The sequence below is a fragment of the Strix aluco genome, chromosome 33 (genome assembly GCF_031877795.1).
Source record: "Strix aluco isolate bStrAlu1 chromosome 33, bStrAlu1.hap1, whole genome shotgun sequence".
NCBI lineage: Eukaryota > Metazoa > Chordata > Aves > Strigiformes > Strigidae > Strix > Strix aluco.
Window position 1 is genome coordinate 2,828,539 of NC_133963.1, and position 26,307 is coordinate 2,854,845.

The following is a 26,307-nucleotide window of genomic DNA, read 5'->3' on the forward strand; positions in this document are numbered from 1 at the left end:
TCTCCCAGTTCAGCCCAGTCCATCCCACTGTGACCCCCTCCCCTCATTCCCAGTATGTCCCAGTCCCTCCCAGTATGACCCCCCCACATCACTCCCAGTTCAGCCCAGTCCATCCCACTGTGACCCCCCACATCACTCCCAGTTCAGCCCAGTCCATCCCGCTGTGACCCCCTCCCCTCATTCCCAGTATGTCCCAGTCCCTCCCAGTATGACCCCCCCACATCACTCCCAGTTCAGCCCAGTCCATCCCGCTGTGACCCCCCACATCACTCCCAGTTCAGCCCAGTCCATCCCACTGTGACCCCCCACATCACTCCCAGTTCAGCCCAGTCCATCCCGCTGTGACCCCCTCCCCTCACTCCCAGTATGTCCCAGTCCCTCCCAGTATGACCCCCCCTATTGCTCCCCCCAAGGCGGCTGCCGTTGGGTTTAACGGTGGCCCCAGTTTGGCCCAGTTGGCCCCAGTCAGACCAGGCCGAGTCCCCAGGCCTTTACTGGGAGTGAGCGCAGTGGGCGCGGCCCGGCCCGACGGCGGGACTCAGCGTGGAGGGCGGGGCCTGTACGTGTGGGCGGGGCCTGTATGTATAGAGTGATATGTACGTGTAGGCGTGGCCTGTATGTGTGGGCGTGGTTTGTACGTGCGGGCGTGGTTTGTACGTGTGGGCGGGGGCTGTACGTATGGGCGGTGCCTGTACATGTGGGCGGGGGCCTGTACGTGTGGGCGTGGCTACGTGTTATAACCCGCCTCCGCCTCGCCTCTCGCTTCCTGCCCCTGGAGTCCTCCACCGTCCCGTCATGCTCAGCGCGCGCCCCCGCCGGAAGCGGAAGTTACCGCGCCCGCCGGAGCCTGGGGCCGCCCCTCCGCTTCCGGCGGCTCTGCGCGTCATGGCGCTGTTCGAGCAGATGCGGGCGAACGTGGGCAAACTGCTGCGGGGCATCGACCGGTACCGGCGGGGGGGAACCGGGGGGCAGCGGCGGGGCGAGGGGCCGCCACGGACCGGTAATGGCAGCGGGGGGGGGGGGATGATGGGGAGTGGGGCCTGCGAGGACTGAGGGGCCCCCCGGAAACGCGGCGCTGGGGGGTGACGAGGGTCGGTACCGGGCGCTGGACGGGCCGGTAACGGGGGTTCCTGGCGGGGTGCGGCCTCCCCGTCCGTGTCCCGCAGGTACAACCCCGAGAACTTGGCCACGCTGGAGCGCTACGTGGAGACACAGGCCAAGGAAAACGCCTACGACCTGGAGGCCAACCTGGCCGTGCTGAAACTGTGAGCGGGGCGGGGGGGCCGGGGGGGGGACACAAATGCCCCGTCACCCCCCCAACGCCCCCCCCAATGCGTGTCCCCGCCCCCCCTTCCGCAGGTACCAGTTCAATCCCGCCTTCTTCCAGACCACCGTCACGGCCCAGATCCTGCTGAAGGCGCTGACCAACCTCCCGCACACGGATTTCACCCTCTGCAAGTGCATGATCGACCAGGCCCACGTATCCCCCCACGCTGGGAGGGGGGGGGGGGGGATTTTGGGGACCAATCCTACCCCTGCACACGCACCCCCCAGCCCCCAGCTACCTCCTACCCACCCCCTGCCCCCCCCCCAAATCCTCCAGCCCCTGGCTACCTCCTACCCCCTCCCCGCAATCCCCCAGCTACCTCCTACCCCCCCCCCACCCCAATCCCCCAGCCCCTGGCTACCTCCTACCCCCACTCCCCCCTCCCCAAATCCCTCAACCCCTGGATACCTCCTAACACACCCCCCCCCCCCCCCCAAATCCCCCAGCCCCTGGCTACCTCCTACCCCCCCCCAATCCCTCAGCCCCTGGCCACCTCCCACCTCACCCCCCCCCCCACAAATCCCCCAGCCCCTGGCTACCTCATACCCCCCCACAACCCCCCCAGCCTCCTCCCCGGTGGGGTGCAATGGCCTTTGCCCTGCAGACCCCCTGTCATTCTCTTCCTGTTGATCTGGTGACCCCAATTTAGGGATTTGAGGGCTCATTTTGGGGGGGAAAAACACGATTTTGGGCCCCTCTCCCCACATTTCCCTTGACCCCCCCGGCCCCAGCAGGAAGAGAGACCCATCAGGCAGATCCTCTACTTGGGGGAGCTGCTGGAGACCTGCCACTTCCAGTCCTTCTGGGTGAGTGCTGCACGGGGAGGGGGGGGGGGGTGACACCCCAAACCCAGCAGAGGGGCCCCCCAAACCTCAGAGGAGTTGGGGTGCTCCCCAGAGCTCGTTATCTGGGGATTTTAATGACCGTGTGTGTCCCGTCCCCGCCCCGTTTTCGCAGCAAGCTCTGGATGAGAACATGGAGCTGCTGGATGGGATCACCGGCTTCGAGGACTCCGTGAGGAAATGTGAGGGGGTCCCGGGGGGGGGTTTGGGGGGTCCCAGGGGGGGTTTGGGGGTTCGGGTGGGGCTCATGGTGTCTCTTTCCGCAGTCATCTGCCACGTGGTGGGAATCACCTACCAGCACATCGACCGCTGGCTGCTGGCCGAGATGTTGGGGGACCTCTCGGGTAAGGGGGTGCCAGGAGGGGTTGGGGAGGGGGCTGGGGCCACCCCTGAGAGGCTGAAGCCCCCCCATTTCCCCCCCCCCCCCCCCAGAGGCTCAGCTGAAGGTTTGGATGAGTAAATACGGCTGGACGGAGCCGGAGCCCGGGCGGATCTTTATCTGCAACCAGGAGGAGAGCATCAAACCCAAGAACATCGTGGAGAAGATCGACTTTGACAGTGGGTGTCGGGGACCCCCCCCACTCCCTGGGGACCCCCCCCCCCCGCTTGAGGACACCCCCCTCACTCTCCTCCTTCTCTTACAGGTGTTTCCAGCATCATGGCGTCCTCCCTCTGAGCCCCCCGTTTTACCGTCGTGTCCCCCTGCATTTTAACTTGTGGCTCCACCAGTAAAAGAGAAGCCTCCAGGGCGCTGTGGTCCTTTTTGGGGGGGTCCCCGGAGCTGGGGGGGGGGTCTTGGGGGTGCAGCTTGGCCCCTCCTGGGGGGTTTGGGGGCAGCATGGAGGGGGGAGAGGGGCAGATACCCTGCGCCCCCCCCACCATGGGGCAGCCCTGCTTGGGGGAGTGGGAGGGCCACTGTTGGGGAGGCCACGCCCCTCCATGCATGACCACGCCCAACTATCAATATTAATGATCCCTTTGCTCTTCATGGGAGTGGGTTAAGTTGCCCCCGTGTGTGGTTTTTTTGCCCTCATGAATATTAATGAGGGTGCTGTTAGGGACGTGGTGCTGCAGAGATGAGTGTTAATGTGCCCTCCCACCTACTCATGTTTATTGATGAGGGCACCGTTCCTGTGGGGTGTGGCTGAGCAGATAGGAATGCTGATGCCCTGCCTACTCATGCATATTAATGAGGTCAATGCTCCTTGGGGGTGTGGCTTGAAGGCAAAGCAGTACAGCAGATATGAATATGAATACACTGCCCTGCCCACTCATGCATATTAATGAGAATGTTCCTTGGGGCTGTGCCTGAAGGCAAGCAGTACCATGGCTATGAATATTAATGCACTGCCCTGTCTACTCATGCATATTAATGAGCACACAGCTTATTATGGATGTGGCTGCTGAAGGCAAGTGGTACTGAAGATATGAATATTAATGTCACCCTGCCTACTCATGCATATTAATGAGGGCAGTTTCTTAGGCGTGTGATTGAAAGCGATTGGTACTGCAGATATGAATATTAATTTGTGTCCCCGTCTACTCATGCATATTAATGAAAGTGGTGTTCCTTGGGGGTGTGGCTGTTGAAGGCGAGTGGTAGTGTGAATGTGGATATTACTACACCGCCCTGCCTCATGCATATTAATGAGCACACAGCTCATTAGGGGTGAGTTAATGAATTAATGTGCCATCCCGCATACTCATGAATATTAATGAGCGCATAGTTCCTTAGGGGTGTGGCTGTTGAAGGCCAGCAGTAACGCAGATATGAATATTAATGCCATGCCTCGTCTGCTCATGCATATTAAGGAGGGCGCCGCTCCTTAGGGACGTGGCTCCTAAAGGCGAGCAGTTCCGCGGATATTAATATTAATGAGCCGCTCCGCCCGCTCATGAATACTTAGGCAGGGCGCGGCGGCCGGCGCATGCGGGGGCGTGGCCTGCGCGCTCGGGGGTGTGTGCGAGCGCGGGGTGGGCGTGGCCTGTGGGCTCGGGGGGTGTGTCCGAGGGCAGGGGGCGTGGCCCGGGCGTGGCGCGAGGCGCATGCGCAGTGGCGGGGCGGGACTCGCGCAGAGCCGGGCGGCGCGGCGGAGCGGAGCGAACGCAGCGCCATGGTCGATTATCACAGCGCCGGGCAGCACCTCTACGGTGGCAACGCGCCCGTCCCCGATGGCGACTACATGGCCCAGGAGGACGACTGGGACCGAGACCTCCTCCTCGATCCCGCCTGGGAGAAGCAGCAGCGCAAGGTGGGCCCGGGGAGGGGGGAGCCTGAGGGGACCCCTGAGGCGTCAGAGACTGAGGGGGGGGTCTGAGGGGTTAGGGCCTAGGTGGGGGCTGAGGGCGTCCCTAGGTGGTCACGAACTGGGGGGACTCAGGGGTCCGTAAGTGGTCAGGAGCTGGGCGGGGGCTTGAGGGGTCGCTGGGGGGGCCTGAGGGGGTCCGTAAGTGGTCAGGAGCTGGGGGGGGGGGGCTGAGAGCGTCCCTAAGTGGTCACGAACTGGGGGGACTCAGGGGGTCTGTAAGTGGTCAGGAGCTGGGGGGGGGGGGGGCTGAGAGTGTCCCTAAATGGTCACAAACTGGGGGGACTCAGGGGGTCCGTAAGTGGTCAGGAGCTGGGGGGGGGGGGGCCTGAGGGGGCCCCTAATGGGCAGGAGCTGGGGGGGGGGGGGCTGAGAGTGTCCCTAAATGGTCACAAACTGGGGGGACTCAGGGGGTCCGTAAGTGGTCAGGAGCTGGGGGGGGGGGGGGGCCTGAGGGGGCCCCTAATGGGCAGGAGCTGGGGGGGGGGGGGCTGAGAGTGTCCCTAAATGGTCACAAACTGGGGGGACTCAGGGGGTCTGTAAGTGGTCAGGAGCTGGGGGGTGGGCCTGAGGGGGCCCCTAAATGATCAGGAGCTGGGGGGGGGGGCTGAGGGGGTCCCTAAGTGGTCAGGAGCTGGGGGGGGGGCTGAGGGGGCCCCTATGTGGTCAGGAGCTGGGGGGGGCCTGAGGGGGCCCCTATGTTGTCAGGAGCTGGGGGGGGCAGCTGAGGGTTCAGGGGATTTGGGGCCAGGGGGGTGTTGCTGTGAGGGCAGATGAGGGTTTTTTTTGGGGGGTGGGGGGTGTCTCTGAGGTGCTGGAGCCCCCGAGGGGTGCAGCAGGGAGCCCCTGAGGAAGGAGAGTGTGGTAGGGGAGGCTCTGGAGGGGCCCTTCCTGGGTGGGGGCAGGAGGGGAGGGAGGTGGCGGGGGGGGGGCACTGTGGCCTGGATGCTGCAGACCCTGTGGTAGGAAATGGGGGGGGGCTCTGAGAGGAGGGAAGGGGTGTTGGGGAGCCATAGGGGAAAGGGGGTGCACAGGGGGGAGCCACCCCCAAGGGGACACCCGGGGGTGCTGGGGAGGGGTGACGGCGTCCTGGGGCCCAAGGGCTGGGGGGCACTGGGGCGGGGGGGGGTGGGCCTGGGCAAGAGGGGGGGGACTTTTGGGAGCAGCCGTGGGGAGCGAAACGCCACCGGAACGGGGTGTAAAATCGTCCGGAGAGAAGGATCCGCTCCCCGGGACAGGAATGGGGAAATAGAGGAAAAAAGGGCACTGGGGGAGAGGCGGTGGCAGGGAGGGGCAGGTCGAAAGGCACCTCAGGGAGAGGATGACACTCCCGGCACGCTCAGCGCCTCACCGGGGGGCTCGGGGAGAAACGGGGGGGGGGTCCACCTGCGCCGTGCCCCAACGCCGGGACCCTCCGGTTTGCGCCGTGGCAAAGCCCCGCCGGCCGCGGCACGGCCGGGTCCCGTCCCTCCGGCGCGCGCCGGGGGCTCTGGTTAATCGTCGGAGACCGTTTGCGGGAAGGCAGCGAGGTGGCCGTCTCCTATTTTTGTTTAATTGCCTTAATTGCAGGTTATTTAGGGGTGTCGGGCTCCACGGCCAAGCCCCCGGGCTGGGAGGAGCGGCGTGGGTCGCCACGCCGGTGCGGACAGCTGTATAAACTCAGAAATGTGAACGCTGGGTTTCTGTTGCCATAGTTACCTTGGGGTTTTTTATTTTTTTTAATTTTTTTTTTTTTAAATTCACAGCTAAATGGCATCATTTTTGGCAAAGGAAGTGTGTGCCAGGCCTGCTCCTCCCTGGAGCGCTGCTTCAGCCAGCCCCGACCCGCCGCTTCCCAGCAAGTCTGGGGCCATAATGTACATTTTTTTTTTTTTTTTTTTGCCATCGGCCTCGTTTTTAACGAGCTTTTGGGTCTGTCGGCGCTAAACGCCCGAGTTTCCCCGCCGTGGGGTTGCGGAGGAGCCGGGGCCGAGCTCCTGCCGGGTTTCCCAACCTCACGTGGAGAAGGAGACACAATATTTAGAGGGTTTTTGGCTGCCGTGCGGCTCGGTGGAGCTGTCGCGGAGCTGTTTAGTCTCGGGGCGGGCAAGGCCGGGGGGGAATCGCGTCGTGGCTCGCTGCCCGAGCTGCCGAGCGCGGCTCCGCCGGCGGACGGATGAGGTGCGGGAGCCAGCGGTTGTAAATTCCAGCTGGTTCAAAGGCGAGTCCTCGTTAGCTTGGGGCGTGGAGCTGGCTAATTAACGGGCTGCAAAACCCACCCCCCTCGCCCCCCCCCCCCCCAGTTGGCCCCACGGAAGCGGTTTCCCCCTTCTCTGTCCGCAGCCAGCGGTGAGTTTGCCTCCGCAGCAGCTCTTCATCTTCCTCCTCCTCGGGTACGGACGCGGAATTTGGGATCCGGCTTCCCCGAAGGATGAGGTTTAAAAGTTAGTCCCGACCCTCAGAGGAGGAGCAGGTGGCGCTGGGAGCGGCGTCCGAAGGAGCAGCGTGCTCGTCTTCAAGTTCGCTACTTCATTTGGGGCGGTTTTGTGTCTTTTGGATCTCGGGGGGGGGGGGGGGATGAAGGAGGCGGCGAGCTTCGAGCCTCGGAACCCCCTGAACCTGCGCGGCAGCGGGAGCGGCCGAGGCCTCGTGCCGGCGCGGATCACCCCGACGGTTGCGGTTTTTTGCTGCTGGGATGTGTCCAGTCCCCGGGGTTTCTCCTCTGGAATCTCAACTATGTGGCTGGAGCAGCGGGGCACGATCCGTCCGTCCTTCCTAGTGTCCGTCTGTCCGTCCTGGCATCCCTCCTTCCCGGTGTCGGCAAACGGAGAAATACCCCGTGGTTGGTTTTGCGTCACCCGACGAGCGCGAGCTCTTCGTGGAGCTCGTGTTCAGGCCTCGAAACGCTGGGAAAAACAGCCCCCCCCGCCGCCCCCTCCCCACACAGCTCCCAAACACCCCGACGTGCCAACGCCCGGCTGGCGAGAGGCGTTGCCAGCCTTCGGCGCGGAGCTCCTCCTCATCCTCGCAGGAATGCAGGTGCGCCCGCTGGCCCTGACTCACCTGCGCCCTTATCTCCCCCCAAAAATGGAGCCTTCGAGCCCGGGCCCAGAGGAATTTTGACTTTTGACCCTCAAAAATGGGGGCTGTGGGTGTCTCTGCCTCCCCCCCCCCCCCCGCCGGCTGCTTCCTGCCATCGGCCTCCCCTGAGTTAGCTGTTTTCTCCCCAAACGGTCGAGCCGAGAGCCTAATAAGGGAAAAGAATGAGGAGAATCTCCGTGGTCCGGCCTCCCCCCGGCCCGGCCGGTAGCAGCAAATTAGAAAAAAAAAAAAATTAAAAAAAAAACCAACAAAAAACAAAACCTCCCCAACGAAGGCGACTGGAAACACCCAGCAAGTCGGAAGCCGACCCGGGCTGGGCCGAGCCATTTCGGGCTGGTCACGGCGCCGCTAACGAAGCTCTGCTAACGAGGATGGGAGCCCTTGCTCCTCGGTGCCCCTTTTCTCCCCGTCCAGAGAGAAAAATCCTCATTTCTCCTGATTTTTGTAACTTTTTCCCCCTCTGCTTGAGCCCTGGAGCTGCAGCTCCTCAAAGAAAAAGCGGCTTCCGGGTCGAGCTGAACCGCTAGCGACTGTAATTAGCGATCCCACTAATTGCCAGCCGAGGCCAGACCAACCTCGGCCACGCTGGGAAATGCTTCCGCCTGTCTTCTCCGGAGCTTTGTTCGGCCTCAACAACATCTTAAGAGCAGCCCCATAACTTGGAGCGGGGCAACGATTTCCTGCCCTAACGAGCTTCTCATTAGCGGCCCTAACGAAGGGCAGGCGGTAGGTCGGGCTCTGCCGGACCCCCCGTTGCCCCTGGGCACTCGCCGCCGCTTTCCACGCACGTGGCCGCATTCAGGCCAGCGCTGCGTGCTCCCGGGCTTGTTTTTGTTTTGCTTAAAACCCTGGAAATGAGACCAAAAGCGCCCGGGCGCTCGCTCTCGTCGTAAACCAACTCGTCACCCTGCGGTCGCCTCGCTCGAGGTCCCTCTCGCCGGGGAAAGCGCTCGCGGGCGAGAAGATGCTATTTTAAAATTTAAAAAAAAAAAAAGCTATTCCAGTAGATTTCTAAATAAAGATGCCTTTTTTTTTTTTTTTAGGACAGATTATTGTCAGTGGTGACCTAATGGAAAAATACTGATAGGGTTCTGCCCATAAATTTCCCTGAGTAAACAAACACTCAGCCCGTGCTGCGGCCTCCGAGGACAGCCGAGCGGATTTCGGTCAGGTTTTTCGCGTGGTTCTAAAGTCCGTGTCGGTGTTTGCCTTAAAAGGAAGGAAAGCTGCAAAAATGCACCAGGATCGCTCCCGACGGAGCCGGTGCCGGCCGCCGCAGGTTTTAAAAAAATTGAAAAAAAAAATGAAAAAGCGGCTCCCCCCGGGCAGCCCCCGGCCCGGCGTCTCGCTGCGAGGAGCAGCGCCGCGATGGTTTCTCGGAGCCACGTTTCTATGGAAAGGGGCGCCCAGATGAACCCTTTTTCCCCTCAAAAAAAAAAAAAGAACCCCACAAATTTGGGGCTTTTTGAAGGGGGGGGGGGGGGGAAAGCGAGGCGGGTTTCGCCGGGCGCGCTCCTCCCTTCTGCTGTTTCCTCAACGATTCCAGGTGTTGCGTAAAATCGGAGGGAACGGCTCCTCCTTCCGCAGTCGGGATTTTCGGGGGGAAGGGGGTGAGGGGAGGTTCCCCCCCCCACCCCGCCGCAGTGGAGAAGGGGGGGGGGTTCAGCCCCCGCCAGGGGAAGGTGCAGGGCCACCTCAATTCCTCCCTGACAAAGTCAGCTTTTGATACAATGCCTGGAAAGCGTTTCTCCAGCGCCTCCGTGGGAAGGAAATTCCAGAAGCATGTGTGGAATCTCCTTTTTTTAGTAACTTTTTATTCGTAACGCATTGCTGCGGGAAAGCTGCTCCTTGCCCGCCAGCCGCTCCTTAAGCCGGCTTTGCTAGGCCGGGCTTATCCCCTCCGCCTCAGCTCCGGCCCGAGGCCGCTTGATACAGCGAGATGCCCCCACCCGAACCCATTTTGGGGTCCGTTTGATGGCTTTTAGCTAACGAGCTCCGAGCACCCCCACACCGTGGGGGTGCAAGCTCCAGCACCGGGGGTGCGGGTACCCCCAGTTGGGAGCGGCCGGCGCACGGCTCCGGCTCGGTGCCACGGCTGCCCGGTAGCCATCGGAAAAGAAATCCATGTGACTTGGAAGAGATCTGTCATCTTTTGAGGAAATGAGCTTCTGGGGAGGTTTTAGGAGAGCTCGAAGGCCCTCTCTTTTATTTTTTTATTGCTTTCTGCGACTATTTTTAACTCCTTGGCCGTTTCCATAGCGTTTCGGCAACTTTCGGCGCCGCCACGGCCATGGGGGACGTCAGCGGGGGCTGCGGGCAAGCCGGGGAGGGCTTCACAAAGCCACGTGCCAAAAGGCGACTGGCCCCGGCGCTGCCGCACCACTTAATTTTTTTTTTTCCCCCAGAGCAGCGTCCTCACAAAACCGGTGCCGGAGGAGCGAGCCCCTCGACGGGGCTGAATCGCTCCAACCGTAAAGTGGAAAAATTCCTCCGGAGGGGGTTTTTATTCCAGTTTTTACGCTTGTGCGTGTTGGTTTTTTTCTCTCCAGCAGCTGCGTGCGGATGGGTTTTGCCACGCCGGGGGTGATTCAGCTCTTTGAGTCGCCTTTTCCACGTGCCAGGGCTCGCTTCGCAGCTGGTTTCTCTGTCCCTGCTTCGGTGACAACACCCGGCCGTGCCTGACGGAGGCACGAGCGGGTGTTCGGGGATGGCTGACGGGCGCGAGGGCTGGATAAGCAACACGGGAACACCCGATTTACCGCTCGCTTGCCCTTATACGGCCATCTCCGCGCTCCTTGCCGAGGTGGCCACGCCGTGGGGCGAGGCAGGGAGGAGACGTAACGTGCCTGAAATGCCAAATCGCGCTTGAAATGCCAAATTGTAAAGTCCCCGGGGGAGGAAACGTGACTTTTTGGGTGCCGTGGGGCTGCTCCTCAGCAGCCTGGGTGGGCTCATCCCGGTCTCTGCGCCAGGCCACGGGCCGCAAAACTGGCTTTAACGCAGACAAGCCGCTGCCTTTCCCCCCTGAAGGTGACCCCGCTTTCCTGTTCAAGGTCAATCCTGGCGTATTTGTATTTCTGACGCTGCTAAGCCGGCGTCCGGCTCGGGTGAGAAGCGGGCCGGGATCCTGCAGCCTTCAGCCGGGCGGCCGGAGGGGTTTTTTTCCTCCTAAAACCCTGCCCTAAAAGCAGATATTGGGGCAGAGCGAGCCCAGCTCCTCAAACCTCAGCTTCCCCGCTGGGTCCTGGGCCTGGTCTGGGTTTAACCAAAACCCGGCTTAGCCCGTTGGTGCCACCTGACGCAGCTGGAGGGGGGAAACGCTTCCCCTGGTGCCAGTGGGCCGAAGGGCTTGTTAAAAGCTGTCGCTGCAGCGTTCCCCAGCCATGAGCTCAGCACCGAACAGTGCTCCCTGTTCACCCACCCGCGGCGAGGGGTCGGAGCGAGGGGGGCCCGGGTGACCCTCCCGGCGCTGGCAACGCGACCGTCGGAAACCAAACCGTGGCCGGTGCCTTCCCAGCGGTCTCAGATCGCAGCCGGACGGTGATTTTTGCTGCCTGGTTAACGGGGGTTTATTCCCTCCCCGTCCCGGCGGAGCCGAGGCGCCGGCAGCTACGAGTGTGACATAAATGCGATGTGTTATTACCCAGGGCTGGGGTCCGCTGGGGGACACCGGCTGCAAACTGGGAGCGCTGGGAGCCAGCAGCACCTCGGAGGTGGTGCCTCGTGGATCCCGAAGCTGCCAGTGCAGGAATCTGCGCCGTTGGCAGTTCAACACCTTGACCTTGGCCGGCCGCTGCCAGCAGATACTTGCTGCCGAGCATCCAAGGGGGAGGACAGAGCAGAAAAACCTCTCCCCGCACTGGCAGAGGCCTTGGGTGGGGGAGGTTTTGCAGGCAGCTGCCAGCCGGGACATCCTTCCTCCCGCTCGCTTGGCAGAGTCCGGCAGCTTTCGCGGGGCAAATCCCGCCCCCCCCAACAAGATTTCCACCGTCCCCGCCGGAAAAAAAGCGGAGCCGGGGCACCGCGGGGCGGCTTTTGTTCCCGGCGGACGTCGCAGCGTGCCGGCAGAGTCCCCGTTTCCCTGTTTATCCCATAAAATAACACCCAACCCCTCAGTTCTGGGGAGGTGGGAGATTGGGGAGGGCACAGTGAGTGCAGCCCCCCCCAAAAAATGGGGGAGTCGGTGTGTCTCCGGAGCCTGGCGGTGCCCGTTGTGACCATCCTCTTCCTCCTCCTCGCAGACATTCGCGGCCTGGTGTAACTCCCACCTGCGGAAGGCTGACACGCAGATCGAGAACATCGACGAGGATTTCCGTGACGGCCTCAAGCTGATGCTGCTGCTGGAGGTGATTTCAGGTCGGTCCCTGCGCCGGATTTACCCCGGGCAACCTCCTTCCCCAGCCCTCCTGCCCCTCGTCACCGGCGCTTTCCGTCGGGCCCCTGCCGGGCCGAGAAAGCGGCGTTTGAGGAGGGCGGTGGGTGTTTTTGTGATGATTATTTTATTTAACGTGCAAACACACCTCAAAGCGGGTCTTTAGTCCCGCGGCCTCGCCTCTGAGCATCCTCCTCCTCGACGTTCTCCCGCCCTTAACCTGAAACATGAAGTTTTTCTAAATGCTCGTCCTCCTCAACGTTCTCCCGCCGTTAACCTGAAACGCCAAGTTTTAATCCCACTTTTTTCTCCTTTCCAGGCGATCGATTGCCCAAACCGGAGCGGGGTAAAATGCGAGTGCACAAAATCAACAACGTCAACAAAGCCCTCAACTTTATTGCCAGCAAAGGCGTCAAGTTGGTCTCGATCGGAGCCGAAGGTGAGTCTGAAACCCCCTGGGAGCCCCGCCGGCTCCTCCGTGTCCCCCGCGCCAAGCTGGCGCCGGTGATTTGAGGGCAGAAACGGGTGTTTCGGTGACGCTGCCCGGGCGGTGGCTGTGTCGTGGCGTGTCCCGCTCGCTGGCGTGGCTTTATCGCCGCGCTGACTCAGCTGGGAGGAGCCGCCGGCGCCGCCGCGGGGACAGTCCCTTTGTGCCACCTGTGCCGCGCTGGAGCTCGGAGGTTAAAGGCGGCGCGGGCTCCCTCGCCAAGGTCACGGCTATTTCAGGGAAGCTTTTGCGCAAGGCGGCTTCGCTGGACTCCTCGGGAAAGCGGCTTCTCCCCGCCACAGGCGAGGCGGGAGCTCCCCTCCCGCGGCGAGCGCCGGCCCGAGGCGTTTTGTTTGTTTTTCGGCCCGCGGGCAGGTTGGACGGTTGGTTTGGAGCTCCCCAGGCTCGTTGCTGCTGCCCTGACCGATTGGATCCAAAAAAAAAAATCCCTAGAAAAGGCAAATATTTGCATCTGCGTCGTTCCGAGTCGTCCTGCCCGCTGGTCCCTTTGAGCCCCGGCCAGCGCGTGCGCCGCCAGGAGGAACGTTACGGTTTAAAAACCAAAATTCCTCCCATTCGATGAGGATTTTTGATTCTCCTCAGTCGTGGGGTTCTCCCAACCCCCGGCTCTGCCCCAGCTGCGTCAATTTGATCCGTCCGCACGACAAATGGAGCAGAAAACCCAATTTTCCTTCAGTTTTCTTGGGGTTGAAAATGAAAGCGAGCGCGTCCCGTGCCTCGGGGAACGGGCTCGGCCTCGCCTTCGCGCCGAACACCCAGATGTCAAAGGGTTGATGCGGGAGAGGACGCGGCCTGCTCCTTCCCGCTGACGAGAGGTGGATTTAATTCCCCATCCACCTCGCTCCGGGGCTGGGGCAGAGGATTCCCCAGTCCTCCTTTCCGATTTAGTGGCCACTGCCAGAGCCCGAGGGCGTCCCCGGGGTGGTTTTGGCCAGGGCCGGGGCCCTGTTTGGCAGCCGCTCACCTTGCAGAGCCAGTTTTTGAAGCGGCTGCGAGACCGCGGCTCGCTCCGAGGGTTCATCTTTGAAGTCTGGGCGGCTGGCGTCGCTTGCCTGCTGGGGGGAGAGCTGCTCGCTCCCGAAACCGGTGCGTGTTCCGACTGGTGCCGCGTTAAAACCCGAGATGCGAGGGCGCGGCGGCGGTTGCAACAGCCGTTGATCCACCCAAGTCTCCCACGCGTCAGCGGGACGGTCACTGCTCTTGGCGTAGCCTGACTCCGTCCCTCCACCTCCCCCCGAAGAGACGGAAGAAACACCGGTTCCTCGCGGTCTCGCCGAGCCCCTTCGCTTCTCCTCGCTGCCTGAACGAGCCGCGGCCCCGAGCGCGTTGCGGCCTCGGAAACGTTGATTTTTGGAGGACGCTCTCGCGCCGCCGTCCTGGATTTCTTTAGTGACGACGGCCGCGGGGCGAGGGTCCGACGTGAAGCTGGCTGGTCTCCTCGTTTCACACCGGCGGTGAAATTCATCCCGGGCGCCGCTCCGGCAGCTCCTGCCCGTTCCTCGGCGCGTGACGGTGGAGCAGGGACGGGGAAGGAGCTCCGCGTGCCACCAGCTCTCCTGAAGATCTGGCGAGCTGCCGAGCCATCGGTGTCTCCTCGGACATGCCGGCGGGGAGCGTTGGGCTTCCCGGCCTCCCGCCGCGCCCCCATCCCGCGGAATTGCGCCATAGGGTGAGGGGATGTCGGTTACGGGGAGCTGAACCGCTTCGTTTTTCCTTTTGGCTTTCAGAAATCGTCGATGGCAACACCAAGATGACGCTGGGCATGATCTGGACCATCATCCTGCGATTCGCCATCCAGGACATCTCGGTGGAAGGTGAGGGGAGGGGACGCGGGCGCCGGAGGCGGCTCCGCGCGCCGAGTCCGGCTGGATCGTGAGCCGCCTGCGTCCCTTTGCAGAGACTTCGGCGAAGGAGGGTTTGTTGCTCTGGTGCCAGAGGAAGACAGCTCCCTACAAAAACGTCAACGTGCAGAACTTCCACATCAGGTAACCCCCTCCCACCCCCTCGACAGCCGCCTCGCTGCGGGACGCGCCGCGGGGGCCGTCAGCGCTGCACTCTGGGGCTCCTCTGAAATACTCAGTGGTGAAGCTGGAAGGGGGAAGTGCAGCTCGTGGGGTTTTTTTTTTTATATTTTATTTGCTGCAGTTACACCTGAAATATCCACCCCTTCTCTGGGCTGCCTTTCCCTTGAGAATTTTTCCAGGATGGGAGGAAGATGCACAATTTGTTTTGGCCTTTCTGATGAATGATTCGGGGCTTCGCGTGATTTTAAGCAGGGATCTCACTCCCCGCTCTCTTCTCTTGCAGCTGGAAGGACGGTCTTGCGTTCAACGCCTTGATCCACAGACACAGGCCGGAGCTCATCGAATACAACAATCTCAGAAAGGTAAAAATCTCAATCCAAGCTTTGAGCCGGCGCGGCGGCGTGGCTGTCTGTCCGTCCATCCCTCTAAGCGCTCCCCGAGGCCCTCCTCAACCGCTCGTCCCCCGCTTCTCTCCAGGATGACCCCGTGACGAATCTGAACAACGCCTTCGAAGTGGCTGAAAAATACCTGGACATCCCCAAAATGCTGGACGCGGAGGGTAAGTTCCCAGCTTGGGTCACGGCGGCGCCGAGGGAGCCGGCCTGGCGCGGAACTGGCGACTGGGGGAGGTTGAACGCTGCGGGGGGCCGGTGTTTAACGCTCTCTTCTGCCCGTACAGGTGTAATTATCTGACTTTTAAGAGCTGCTCGTTGCAGGATTCCAACCGAAAGCGGAGCTGGCGCCGCGGCCCGGCGCGGAGAGCGTCTCGCTCTCGGTCTAACACTTGTTGTTCACTTGCAGACATTGTCAACTCAGCTCGCCCCGATGAGAAGGCCATCATGACCTATGTGTCGAGCTTCTACCATGCCTTTTCGGGGGCTCAGAAGGTACCGGAGGGCGGCTGTGTCCATCTCACTGTAACGTTTTCCAACTGGAGCATCCTACACTCATGCGACTTCTCTTCCAGATGGCCGTTTTTGTCTCTTGTTGGCTCGGGAACCAGCCCTCAGCTCGCTCAACGGCGGGTTTTAAAAGCCGCTCGGCCTCCCCTCAGATTTATTAACGCCGTGCCGGGGCATGGCGCTGACCTGGGGTGGGAAGGAGCTTCCCGATGAGGCTTTGAGATTTCAGAGCGAAGCCTCGACGCTTCGCCAAGAGGCTGAGCTAGAAAATAGGGGAAGGACGGCGACAAAACTAAGGCCGTCAGCCAGCTCTGGTTTGGATCCCGGGCCCCAGCAAGCGCTGCTTCTCCTCCGCTGCATGCCCGAGGCGGGTCGAGGGTTGCCCCTGCCACTTCTTCACCCTCTCTCCTCCCTTTCTCTCTGCGCAGATATTGTAGGCACTCTCAGGCCCGATGAGAAGGCCATCATGACATACGTTTCCTGCTTCTACCACGCTTTCTCGGGTGCTCAGAAGGTGAGCTTGGCCGGGTGGAGCTGCGTGCTTGGGTCGAACTCGCTACTAACCCCGCACCTTCGGTCTCCTGAGGGCTGTCGCGTTGCTGTGCGGCTTCTGGAAGCGTTAAAACGGGGCCGGCTTTAGCTCCGCTTCGCCCGGGGAGGAGGGCAGAGCCGGGACGAGAGCTGGGCCGGCGCTGGAGAAGCCTTTCCCGGTTTAGCGTGGACGGGTGACGGGGGTAAACCGAGAGGAACCCTAGTCCCGGGTTTCTGCTGCGTCTCTTCGGCGCGAGCCGGGCTTGTGGGAGCTCGAGGCAGCGTCTGAAATCGGGGCGAGGGGGCCCCGGTGTCCCCGAGGCCTTCGTTAGGGAAATCTTCGTTAAGGAAACCTCCCGTGAAATCTGTCCCGGTGTCTGGGCGCTGCATGTCGCCGCGGGGTGCCCAAGTCGGGCTCCTACCCAGCACCACCCCTCTCCTTCTGTCCCAAACGCCTCGTGTTTAGACCCAAAACGGGGCTGGCTCGCAGCGCCTCGCCCTTCCGGGTGGATCAGCCGTTACCGCTGCGTGTTAATCCGGCGGGATTTAGGAAACGAAGGAGCCTCTCGGGCGGCCAAAGCCGGTGGCGTGCTCGGAGCCACCCGGGGTCGTGCTCGGAGCCCCCGCCGCGGTGGGAGCCCCCGGCGCAGCATCCTGAGGGCTGCGATCCCCCGCCCGGCCACTGCTTTTTATTCTGGCTGGTCCCTCCCGGCCTCGAGCAGCTCCGGGAACACGCAACGTTTTCTCCTTCGCGCGGTCGAGCCGTACCCAGAGCAGCAGGAGGAGCCGCCCGGTGCCGCGTCCCGTCCCCCTTCACCTTCTCCTTGGGTTTCAGACCTCCGAAGCGTTGCTTTTTTTATTTATTTTATTTTCCTTTTCCCCCGTGGCGACTCGTTTTTCCTCTTCCCCATCCTTCTGTAGACCCTCTCTGCTATTTCTGTTGATGTCTGGCTTTCAGCTCCTCCTCTTGGACTCTTTCTGTGCTGCCTACCAAGGTACTCGATCCCCCAGGCTTATCTTTTCCGCCTCCTCCCGCCCAGTGTAGAGAGGATCTGCCTTCACGGGAGAGCAGAAGACCGAAGGAGGGTGCTTAGCGATGGGTAAAAAAAAAAAGATTAAAAATAAAAAAGGAGCAGCCCGAGCGTGATGGGCCTTCCCCTGCTCCCCGCAAAGCAGCGCCGGACGCCGGCGGGGCAGCGGCGCCTCCAGATAGAGAGCAGGGAAGGAGGAAGGCCGGCGCGGCGTGGCCTCCAGCGCTCAAATCCCAAATTTGTGGCGCCAGAACCGCGCTGGAAGTCGCCCCCGCGGTGTTTTCGGGGAGCCCCCCGAGGTTGGGCTGCGTCTTCCCCCTCCGCCGCTCCTAAATCCCCCCGACTCCAGCAAAATAGGGGCCGGTTGGGCCGCGCGGGTCGGGGTTCCGCAGGCTCTGAGCGTGTTCCCCCCCCGCCTCCCCGCCTCGTCCTGCTCTTCCTCTCCAGGCCAAGACGGCGGCGAATCGCATCTGCAAAGTGTTGGCCATCAACCAGGAGAACGAGCACCTGATGGAAGACTACGAGAAACTCGCCTCCGACGTAAGTCGCCAGCGCTGACGAGCTCAGGGAGGGGGAGACGACCCGTCCCCCCACTTCAAACCTCCCCTCCAACCCCTTTTTCCTCCCCCCCCCACAACAGCTTCTGGAGTGGATCAAACGCACCATCCCTTGGCTGGAGGATCGCAGCCCCCAAAAGACCATCCAGGAGATGCAGCAGAAGTTGGAAGATTTCCGCGACTACCGGCGCGTCCACAAACCCCCCAAAGTGCAGGAAAAATGCCAGTTGGAGATCAACTTCAACACCCTCCAGACGAAGCTCCGGCTGAGCAACAGACCCGCCTTCATGCCCTCCGAGGGGAAAATGGTCTCGGTGAGCGTGGGGCAGAGCGGGGAGGTTTTTTTGAGGGGGGGGGTGGTGGTGTACCCCCATTTTGGGGTCAGAACGCTGCGGTTGAGAGCAGAGGAGCTGCTGGGCTCCCAGCGGGGTTCTGGGGGTGGATTCTTCTTCCCCTTCGCCCAAAACCTGCACCACAGCTCCCAGAGCAGCCGGAACCTCCCCCCCCCGGCAGTCCCCTGAGCTCCTGTGCGCCCCCCCCAGGACATCAATAACAGGTGGCAGCACTTGGAGCAAGCGGAGAAGGGCTACGAGGAGTGGCTACTGAACGAGATCAGGCGGCTCGAGCGGCTCGACCACCTGGCAGAGAAATTCCGGCAGAAGGCTTCCATCCACGAGGCCTGGACCGAAGGTGGGGGCGTTGGGGGGCACCCCTGGACTGAAGGGAGGGGGGTTGGGGGGCACCTTTCGGCGCAGAGGGGGGGACAACGGGGAGCTTTCGCCTCCATCCCAGGTGGTGAAGCCCTCGGGAAAGCAGCTCGAGCCTTTTAAAATCCGGCGAGCAGCGGGGCCGGCGTGGTGGCCCTGGTGACCAGTGTCCCCTGCCCCACGGGCAGCACCTCCCAGGGATGTTTTTGTCTTATTTTGGGGAATTTGGATGCATATGAACTTTGAGGGGGGGGGGGAATGGGTCTGTCTTGCAAGGAGACGCCTCCTGCGAGCCCGCGGTGCCCCTTTGGAGCGGCCAAAGCATCATCCCTGCCAGGGAGGTGACAACCCCCCCCCCACGCCGGGGTTTCTTCGTCCCCCCCCCAGGCAAGGAGACGATGCTGAAGCAGAAGGACTACGAAACCGCCACCCTCTCAGACATCAAAGCCCTCATCCGAAACATGAAGCCTTCGAGAGCGACCTGGCAGCTCACCAGGACCGTGTGGAGCAGATCGCTGCCATCGCCCAGGAGCTCAAGTACATCCGGGGACCCCCCAAACACCCCCAGAACACCCCAAACACTCCCAGCTTCGGCCTCTTCCTCCCCTGTTCTCCGCAAAACCCGGCGTTTCGGGGGTCTCGCGGCAAAACCCCGGGCCGCAGCTCACCTCCGAGCGCTGCACAGTGCCCCCATTGTTCTGCCCATCCCTTCCCCCTCCTGTTTTTTCCACCGCTAGAATACAGTTATTGTAAGGCCGCCCGGGCAGCCTGGCTCTTTTTATTTTTATTTTCCCCCCCCTCCAGTCAGATAAACTTGAATATAATTAGTACACTGAAAGCCAAAAGCAAGTCCAGAGCCATCAATGGAGCCCTTATCCCAGCGCCTCGAGGCGCAGGGAAACGGGGACACACAGCTCGGAAACGCCGAGGCCGGGAGCCGCTGGGGGGGGGTTTAACGAGCCCCGTCGGCGCAGCTCGCCCAGCTCGTAGCCGAGAGCGATGTGGGGGAGCTCCCCCTCTGCCCTGCCGTCCCCTCACCCCGCTATTTTATTTTTTTTTTGCCCCCCGTTGTAGCGAGCTGGATTACTACGACTTGCCCAGCGTCAACGCTTGGTGCCAGAAAATCTGCGACCAGTGGGATGTTCTGGACTCTTTGACCCACAGCCGGAGGAAGGCTTTGGAGGTGAGTGCGGCTCCTCGCTGGCCCCCGCGGGGACGGGGCCACCGTGGTGGCCACCAGAGCGGGGTGGGGGGGGGTTCTTCCACTTCTGACTCTTCCGGCCACGCGCAGAAAACGGAGAAGCAGCTGGAAACGATCGACAAGCTGCACTTGGAGTATGCCAAGAGGGCGGCCTCCTTCAATAATTGGATGGAGAGCGCCATGGAGGATCTCCAGGACATGTTCATCGTCCACACCATCGAGGAGATCGAGGTGGGAGCCCGCGGTTTCCCCCCCCGCCACCCCCCTGAGACCTTTGTCTTCTGTTTTGAGGAGACGCTCTGGGGTCTGCGCGATCTGGGGAGCTTCTCCTGAGGGGAGGGATGAGCTGGTGGAAAGGAAAGGGGGAAAGTTTCACCCTTCACATGTCATACGAGGAGCGGCTGGGGGAACTGGGGGGGTTTAGTCTGGAGAAGAGGAGGCTGAGGGGAGACCTCCTGGCCCTCTGCAACTCCCTGAAAGGAGGGTGCAGAGAGGGGGGAGGAGTCTCTTGAGCCAAGGACCCAGCGGCAGGCCAAGAGGGAATGGCCTCAAGCTGCGCCAGGGCAGGTTTTGATTGGATAGTAGGAAAAATTTCTTCACTGAAAGAGTTAAGAAGCATCAGAACAGGCTGCCCAGGGAAGGGGTGGAGTCGCCATCCCCGGAGGGATTTAAAAGACCTCTAGATGTGGCACTTGGGGACTTGGTTTAGTGGGACTTGGCGGCGTTGGGTTTATGGTTGGACTCAATGATCTTCAAGGTCTTTTCCAACCTAAATTATTCTGTGGTTCTGTGGCATCCTGGCTTGTATCAGCCCTAGCGTGGCCAGCAGGGACAGGGAAGGGATCTCACCCCTGTGCTCGGCACTGCTGAGGCTGCACCTCGATGAGTGGGTTCAGTTTTGGGCCCTTCACCCCAAAAAGGCCCTTGAATGACTCGAGCGTGTCCAGAGAAGGGCAGGGTGCAGGGTCTGGAGCACGTGTCTTACGATTTAGAATCTTAGATGATCTTCAAGGTCTTTTCCAGTCGAGATGATTCTGGGATTCTGTAAAGTCAAAAGAAAAAAAAAAAACAAACCTGCTCAGAGTTTTGCATCTCCTGCAGGGACTCATCACGGCCCACGACCAGTTCAAGTCCACCCTGCCCGACGCCGACAAGGAGCGCGAGGCCATCCTGGGCATCCAGCAGGAAGTGCAGCGCATCGCCGACTTCAACTGCATCAAACTCTCCGGGAACAACCCCTACACCTCCATCACCCCGCAAATTATCAACTCCAAGTGGGAACAGGTGAGGGCCGGGAGCTGCGACGCCCGCGAGGCCGATGGCAGAACCACGGGGCCGTTGCAAGGCTCCGCGAGCTCCTTCTCGCCGCGCCCGGGCCCCGCGGGGGTCTCCAAAACGCCTCCATCCTCGTGGATTTTCCAACGCCGTTGCCTTCTCCCGGCAGGTCCAGCAGCTGATTCCGAAGAGGGACCACGCGCTGCTCGACGAGCAGAGCAAGCAGCAATCCAACGAGCATTTGCGGTGGCAGTTCGCCAGCCAGGCCAACTTCATGGGGCCCTGGATCCAGACCAAGATGGAGGTGAGGGCTCACCGGCGCCAGAACGGTGGCCACGGGGGGTTTGTCAGAGCCCAAGAGCCCTCAGCCGCCCCCACGGCAGAGCCCCAGGGCCTCCGGAGTGTTGTCCTGCTCCAAAAAGCGATAAATCCGCGGATAAAATCGCGCCGCGGCTCGGCTCCTCCTCGTGCGCCCCAAGCTTTGACGGGGGTTTTTTTTTCCCCCCATTTCCAGGAGATCGGACAGTTTCGTGCCTCGCTCCTACTTTTTCCCCACCCCTTGACAGGGTGTTTTTTTCCCCTTGTTTCCAGCAGATCGGGCAGGTTCATGCCTCACTTTTTATTTTTTCCCCCGATTTTCAGGAGATCGGGCGGGTTCGTGCCTCACTCCTCGTTTTTTCTCCCCATTTCCAGGAGATTGGGTGGGTTTGTGCCTCGCTCCTCGTTTTTCCCCAACCTTTGACAGGGTGGTTTTTTTCCCCCCATTTTCAGGAGATTGGGCGGGTTCATGCCTCTCTTCTCGTTTTTTCCCCCCGTTTTCAGGAAATCAGCCGGGTTTGTGCCTCACTCCTCATTTTTTCCTCCCGTTTCCAGGAGTTCGGGCGAATTCCTCGCTCCTCGTTTTTCCCTGAGCCTTGACAGGGTGTTTTTTCCCCCCTGTTTTCAGCAGATTGGGCGGGTTTGTGCCTCGCTCCTCCTTTTTCCCCGCCCCTTGATGGGTGGGTTTTTCCCCCATTTTCAGGAGATCGGGCGGGCCCGTTTCTCACTCCTCGTTTTTTCTCCACATTTTCAGGAGATCAGGCAGGTTCGTGCCTTGCTCCTCAATTTTCCTCAAGCCTTGACAAGTGTTTTTTCCCCCCGTTTTCAGCAGATCGGGTGGGTTCGTGCCTCACTCCTCGTTTTTTTCCCCTCATTTCCAGGAGATCGGGCAGGTTCGTGCCTCGCTCCTCCTTTTTCCCCGACATTGACGGGTGGTTTTTTCTCCCCATTTTCAGGACATCAGGCAGGTTCATTCCTCGCTCCTTGTTTTTCCCTGAGCCTCAATGGGTGTTTTTTTTCCCCCCATTGTCAGATCGGGCAGGTTTATTCCTCACTCCTCATTTTTTCCCCCCTGTTTTCAGCAGATTGGTGGGTTCATGCCTCGCTCCTCCTTTTTCCCCACCCCTTGATGGGTGTTTTTTTCCCCCCATTTCCAGCAGATGAGGTGGGTTCGTGCCTCACTCCTTGTTTTTCCCCGCCCCTTGACGGGTGTTTTTCCCCCCCCGTCCCCAGGAGATCGGCCGTATCTCCATCGAGATGCACGGCACGCTGGAGGACCAGCTCAACCAACTCAAGCAATACGAGCAGAGCATCGTTGACTACAAACCCAACCTCGATCTGCTGGAGCAGCAGCACCAGCTCACATCCAGGAAGCGCTGATCTTCGACAACAAACACACCAACTACACCATGGAGGTACCGGAACCCTTCGGCCACCCCCGGGGTGACCCCGCGGAGCCAGCGTGGTCTCGGGGTGTCTCTTCCCCCCACGCTGAGACGCTGCTTGTCCTTCCCCCCCTCTCCCCAGCACATCCGCGTGGGCTGGAGCAGCTTCTCACCACCATCGCTCGCACCATCAACGAGGTGGAGAACCAGATCCTCACCCGCGACGCCAAAGGCATCAGTCAGGAGCAGATGCAGGAGTTCAGAGCCTCCTTCAACCACTTCGACAAGGTACCCACCCCCCCAGACCCCCCCTTTTGCCCTTCCAGCCCGGGGGTGGCAGATTCCCACTAATAATGGGGTTTTTTTGCCCCCCCGCCCCGTGCAGGACCACGGTGGCGCGCTGGGCCTGGAGGAGTTCAAGGCCTGTCTCATCAGCCTGGGCTACGACGTGGAGAACGACCAGCAGGTACCTCCTCTTCCTCCCTTCCTCCCCTCCCATGGTGGATTTTTCCCCCCCGTGACCTCCCTCCCTGCCCAAATGCCTCCTCCAAGCCCATCTGTGCCTCTCTCCTCCCTTCCTCCCTGCCTTTTCCTTCCTCTTCCTCTCCACCTCTGCATGCGCTCTCTGCGGCCACCTCTCTCCTCTTCCTCCTCTTCATCCTCTCGGAGTAGAAGCGCACGGGAAGCATGGACACCGATGACTTCCGAGCTCTCCTTATCTCCACGGGATACAGCCTGGTATGCTATCTGCTTTTTCCTTTTCCTTTTCCTTTTCCTTTTCCTTTTCCTTTCCCTTTTCCTTTTCCTTTTCCTTTTCCTTTTCCTTTTCCTTTTCCCTTTCCTTTCCTTTCCTTTCCTTTCCTTTCCTTTCCTTTCCTTTCCTTTCCTTTCCTTTCCTTTCCTTTCCTTTCCTTTCCTTTCCTTTCCTTTCCTTTCCTTTCCTTTCCTTTCCTTTCCTTTCCTTTCCTTTCCTTTCCTTTCCTTTCCTTTCCTTTCCTTTCCTTTTTCTCTTTTCTCTTTTCTCTTTTCTTTCGTCTTTTTTCTTTTCTCTTTTTTCTTTTCTCTCTTTTCTCTCTCTCTCTTCTCTTCTCTTCTCTTCTCTTCTCTTCTCTTCTCTTCTCTTCTCTTCTCTTCTCTTCTCTTCTCTTCTCTTCTCTTCTCTTCTCTTCTCTTCTCTTCTCTTCTCTTCTCTCCTCTCCTCTCCTCTCCTCTCCTCTCCTCTCCTCTCCTCTCCTCTCCTCTCCTCTCCTCTCCTCTCCTCTCCTCTCCTCTCCTCTCCTCTCCTCTCCTCTCCTCTCCTCTCCTCTCCTCTCCTCTCCTCTCCTCTCCTCTCCTCTCCTCTCCTCTTCTTTTTTTATTTTCCCCCCACACTCTTTTTTTTTTCACCTTTCCGCCCGCCGCCAAAGGCTGGCGACGCCCTCACGCCGCGGTGACTCCCCCCTTCCGCTCCGCGACCCCGACAAACCTCTCACGGCCCCTCCACTCACCTCCGACCCCCTCCCCTTCCTCAGGGCGACGCCGAATTTAACCGCATCATGAGCGTGGTGGATCCCAACAGCAGCGGCATCGTCACCTTCCAGGCTTTCATCGACTTCATGTCGCACGAGACCACGGACACTGACACGGCCGACCAGGTCATCGCCTCCTTCAAAGTTTTAGCTGGCGACAAGGTGAGACCCCGCGGCGGAGCCTTCGGTGACGCCGCGCCGGGATGGCCGCCACCTTCTCACCGCTTTTTTTTTTTTTTCCCCCTTTTCAGAACTACATCACGGCGGAGGAGCTGCGGCGGGAGCTGCCCCCCGACCAGGCCGAGTACTGCCTCGCCCGCATGGCCCCGTACCAGGGCCCCGACGCCGTCCCCGGCGCCCTCGACTACAAATCCTTCTCCACCGCGCTCTACGGCGAGAGCGACGTCTGAGCCCACGCACCAAGCGCTGGTGCTTCCCAGCAACAGAGCCAAAACTCCTTATTTCTTTAATTTTATTGCTTTTATTATTTTCTTGGTTTATTTTTATTTGCCCCCCCCCACTTCTGCACACCCGCGCTCCCCTCCGCCCGCTCGCCGCGGCGGCACCAGAAGAGGGGTCACGGACCAGCCACCACCACGCGTCACCCCCACCACCGACCTATGCAACAGTTTATTTTGGGGTTTATTTTTATCACTTTTGCGGGGAGGGCAGGTGCCCACTTCGGCGTGGAGGTGGGGGGGGGGTCTCACCTTTTAGTCGCTTCAGGTTTCTTGTCAGGGAGCCTCGGTGCGTCTGGCACCTCGGGCTCAAACCGTTATCTTTTTTAATATAAACCCTTTCTATTTTTTCAACTGACAAGCTGCTGCAAACGCCCCCCCACCCCCCCAACCTCCTCCTCCCGCCCCGCTTTAATTTAAGAGCAAAAAAAAAATCCCAACGGGATCTTGGCGGGGCCAGCGTAGCCCCTACTTTGGGGTGGGGGGGTGTAGGGGGGGGCTCCCCCCACCCCCAGCACATCCCTCCAACCTTGGAGCAGATTTTTCTGAGGACCAAAAATCTAGGGGGGGAGAAAAAAAAAAAAAAAGAGAGAAAAAAAAAAAAAAGCGCCTGATCTTTTAAAATTTAAATGAAAGCCAGAAGGTTCCTATTTACTTTATTAACTTAGGGATTTATTATATAAATGTAATTCACCTAACAGCGTATATTAACCGGTTTTCTTTGTCATGCAATTAAAATATTGCTGATTAACTGCTAACAGCGGAGGCTGCACTGTTCTTCACTGCTGTCGTCCCACCTTCCCCGGGACCCCCTCTGCAGCTGGGACCCCCCCCCCCACCACGGCTGGGACCCCCCCGGCTTTGCCCGCGGCGGCTGCTGGGGCCCAGGACAATAAAAGGTGTCGGATTTTTAAGGGCAATAAGATGCGTTTTTCTCCTTCTGGGCAGGGGGGGGGGTGTTGTGTTTGGGGTTGTCGCGGATGAAAGTCTTGACACGGCGGTGGTTTAGCGGGAAATCTGGGTTTATTAACCACTAATTGTTACAAAATAATTCAGAAATGTTGAAAGAGAAAAGCGGCTGATTCACAGATTCTGAAATGACCAGATTCACACCCACTGACCCGACGGCTCCTTGATCTATACGTGTGTCCAGGGGCGTGCCCCACACGCACAAACACACACAGAGACAACAGCACCTGGGTCCAGCAGCAGGAAGCACGGACCCACCCCCGGCAGACAGAGGGAGGACGGGTGACAGAGCAGCGAGCTCAGAGAACATCTCCCTCCTCTCGAGGGCAGAGCCAACCCTCCCGAGGCCTCGGCATTCCCCCGCGGGCCATCCCCGAGCCCCGAGCGGGGGCACCTCGCCCCGGCCTGCCCTCAGCTCTGGCAGCAGACGACACCTCCAGGGTTTGGTCCCTGCGAGGCTCCAGCTCAGGGCAGATGCTGGTCACAGGCCGCTGGGATCCAGGGGAGCTCCAAGGGTCTCCCTGGGGGGCGCAGTTTGGAGGGTCCAAGATCATTGACTTCTGTCAGGTCCCTTCTGCAGCTGCACCAGAACTTGATGAAGGTGCAGCTCTGTTCTTGTTCCCATCTGGCCCCATCCCAGGCCCAGGTGTGCCCGGCCCTGAGGAGAGGAGGCGCCGTTTTAACAGATTCCGAGCGATTGGGAGGGGCAGGAGCCAGACTCGTCATCAGTCCTTATCTCCACAGATGGGAGTACGGCTCGGGGGGAGGTGGGGGGGATCACACCCAGCACCAAGCAGCCCGACAGGGAAGGGTGAGAATTGCACCACCACAAGGGTAGGAGATGAATTTGGTGAGAGATAAATCCCCTTGGGTTCTAGCCGGCCCTCAGCGGTCAGAGGGGCGAGGGGCGGCTGGACTTACCCCTTCATGGGTATTACATTCTGTTGGGATTAATACACCAGCTGGGCCCGTGACTGTAAGTCTGACCCAGCCCAAGCAGGCACT

General features: G+C 60.5%; 3 protein-coding genes across 3 annotated transcripts in view; all 3 read left to right on the forward strand.

Annotated features, from left to right (window-relative positions):
* RYR1 (ryanodine receptor 1) overlaps window positions 1-167 on the forward strand; it is a 61,396-nt gene extending 61,229 nt beyond the window's left edge. Inside the window, 1 exon segment of the mRNA XM_074809999.1 lies at window positions 54-167. Within this exon segment, the coding sequence (XP_074666100.1) occupies window positions 54-167 (114 nt within the window).
* A 590-nt stretch (window positions 168-757) lies between these two features.
* EIF3K (eukaryotic translation initiation factor 3 subunit K) lies at window positions 758-2,915 on the forward strand. Its single transcript, XM_074810123.1, has 8 exons — window positions 758-944; window positions 1,167-1,265; window positions 1,360-1,480; window positions 2,059-2,133; window positions 2,285-2,351; window positions 2,436-2,513; window positions 2,602-2,727; window positions 2,814-2,915. Exons 1-8 carry the CDS (start codon window positions 796-798, stop codon window positions 2,843-2,845), a joined length of 747 nt encoding a protein of 248 aa, XP_074666224.1. The 5' UTR covers window positions 758-795; the 3' UTR covers window positions 2,846-2,915.
* A 1,317-nt stretch (window positions 2,916-4,232) lies between these two features.
* Window positions 4,233-25,256, forward strand: ACTN4 (actinin alpha 4). Its single transcript, XM_074810089.1, is given in 25 exon segments — window positions 4,233-4,421; window positions 11,798-11,912; window positions 12,248-12,367; window positions 14,164-14,250; window positions 14,334-14,421; window positions 14,744-14,822; window positions 14,938-15,019; window positions 15,791-15,876; window positions 17,372-17,464; window positions 17,565-17,795; window positions 18,024-18,171; window positions 18,576-18,641; window positions 18,644-18,725; window positions 19,263-19,371; window positions 19,480-19,620; window positions 20,491-20,673; window positions 20,834-20,968; window positions 22,216-22,344; window positions 22,347-22,397; window positions 22,510-22,525; window positions 22,528-22,655; window positions 22,753-22,833; window positions 23,040-23,105; window positions 23,879-24,037; window positions 24,127-25,256. Coding segments are annotated over 25 exon segments (2,772 nt in total). The 5' UTR covers window positions 4,233-4,283; the 3' UTR covers window positions 24,286-25,256.
* Window positions 25,257-26,307: the final 1,051 nt, after the last annotated feature.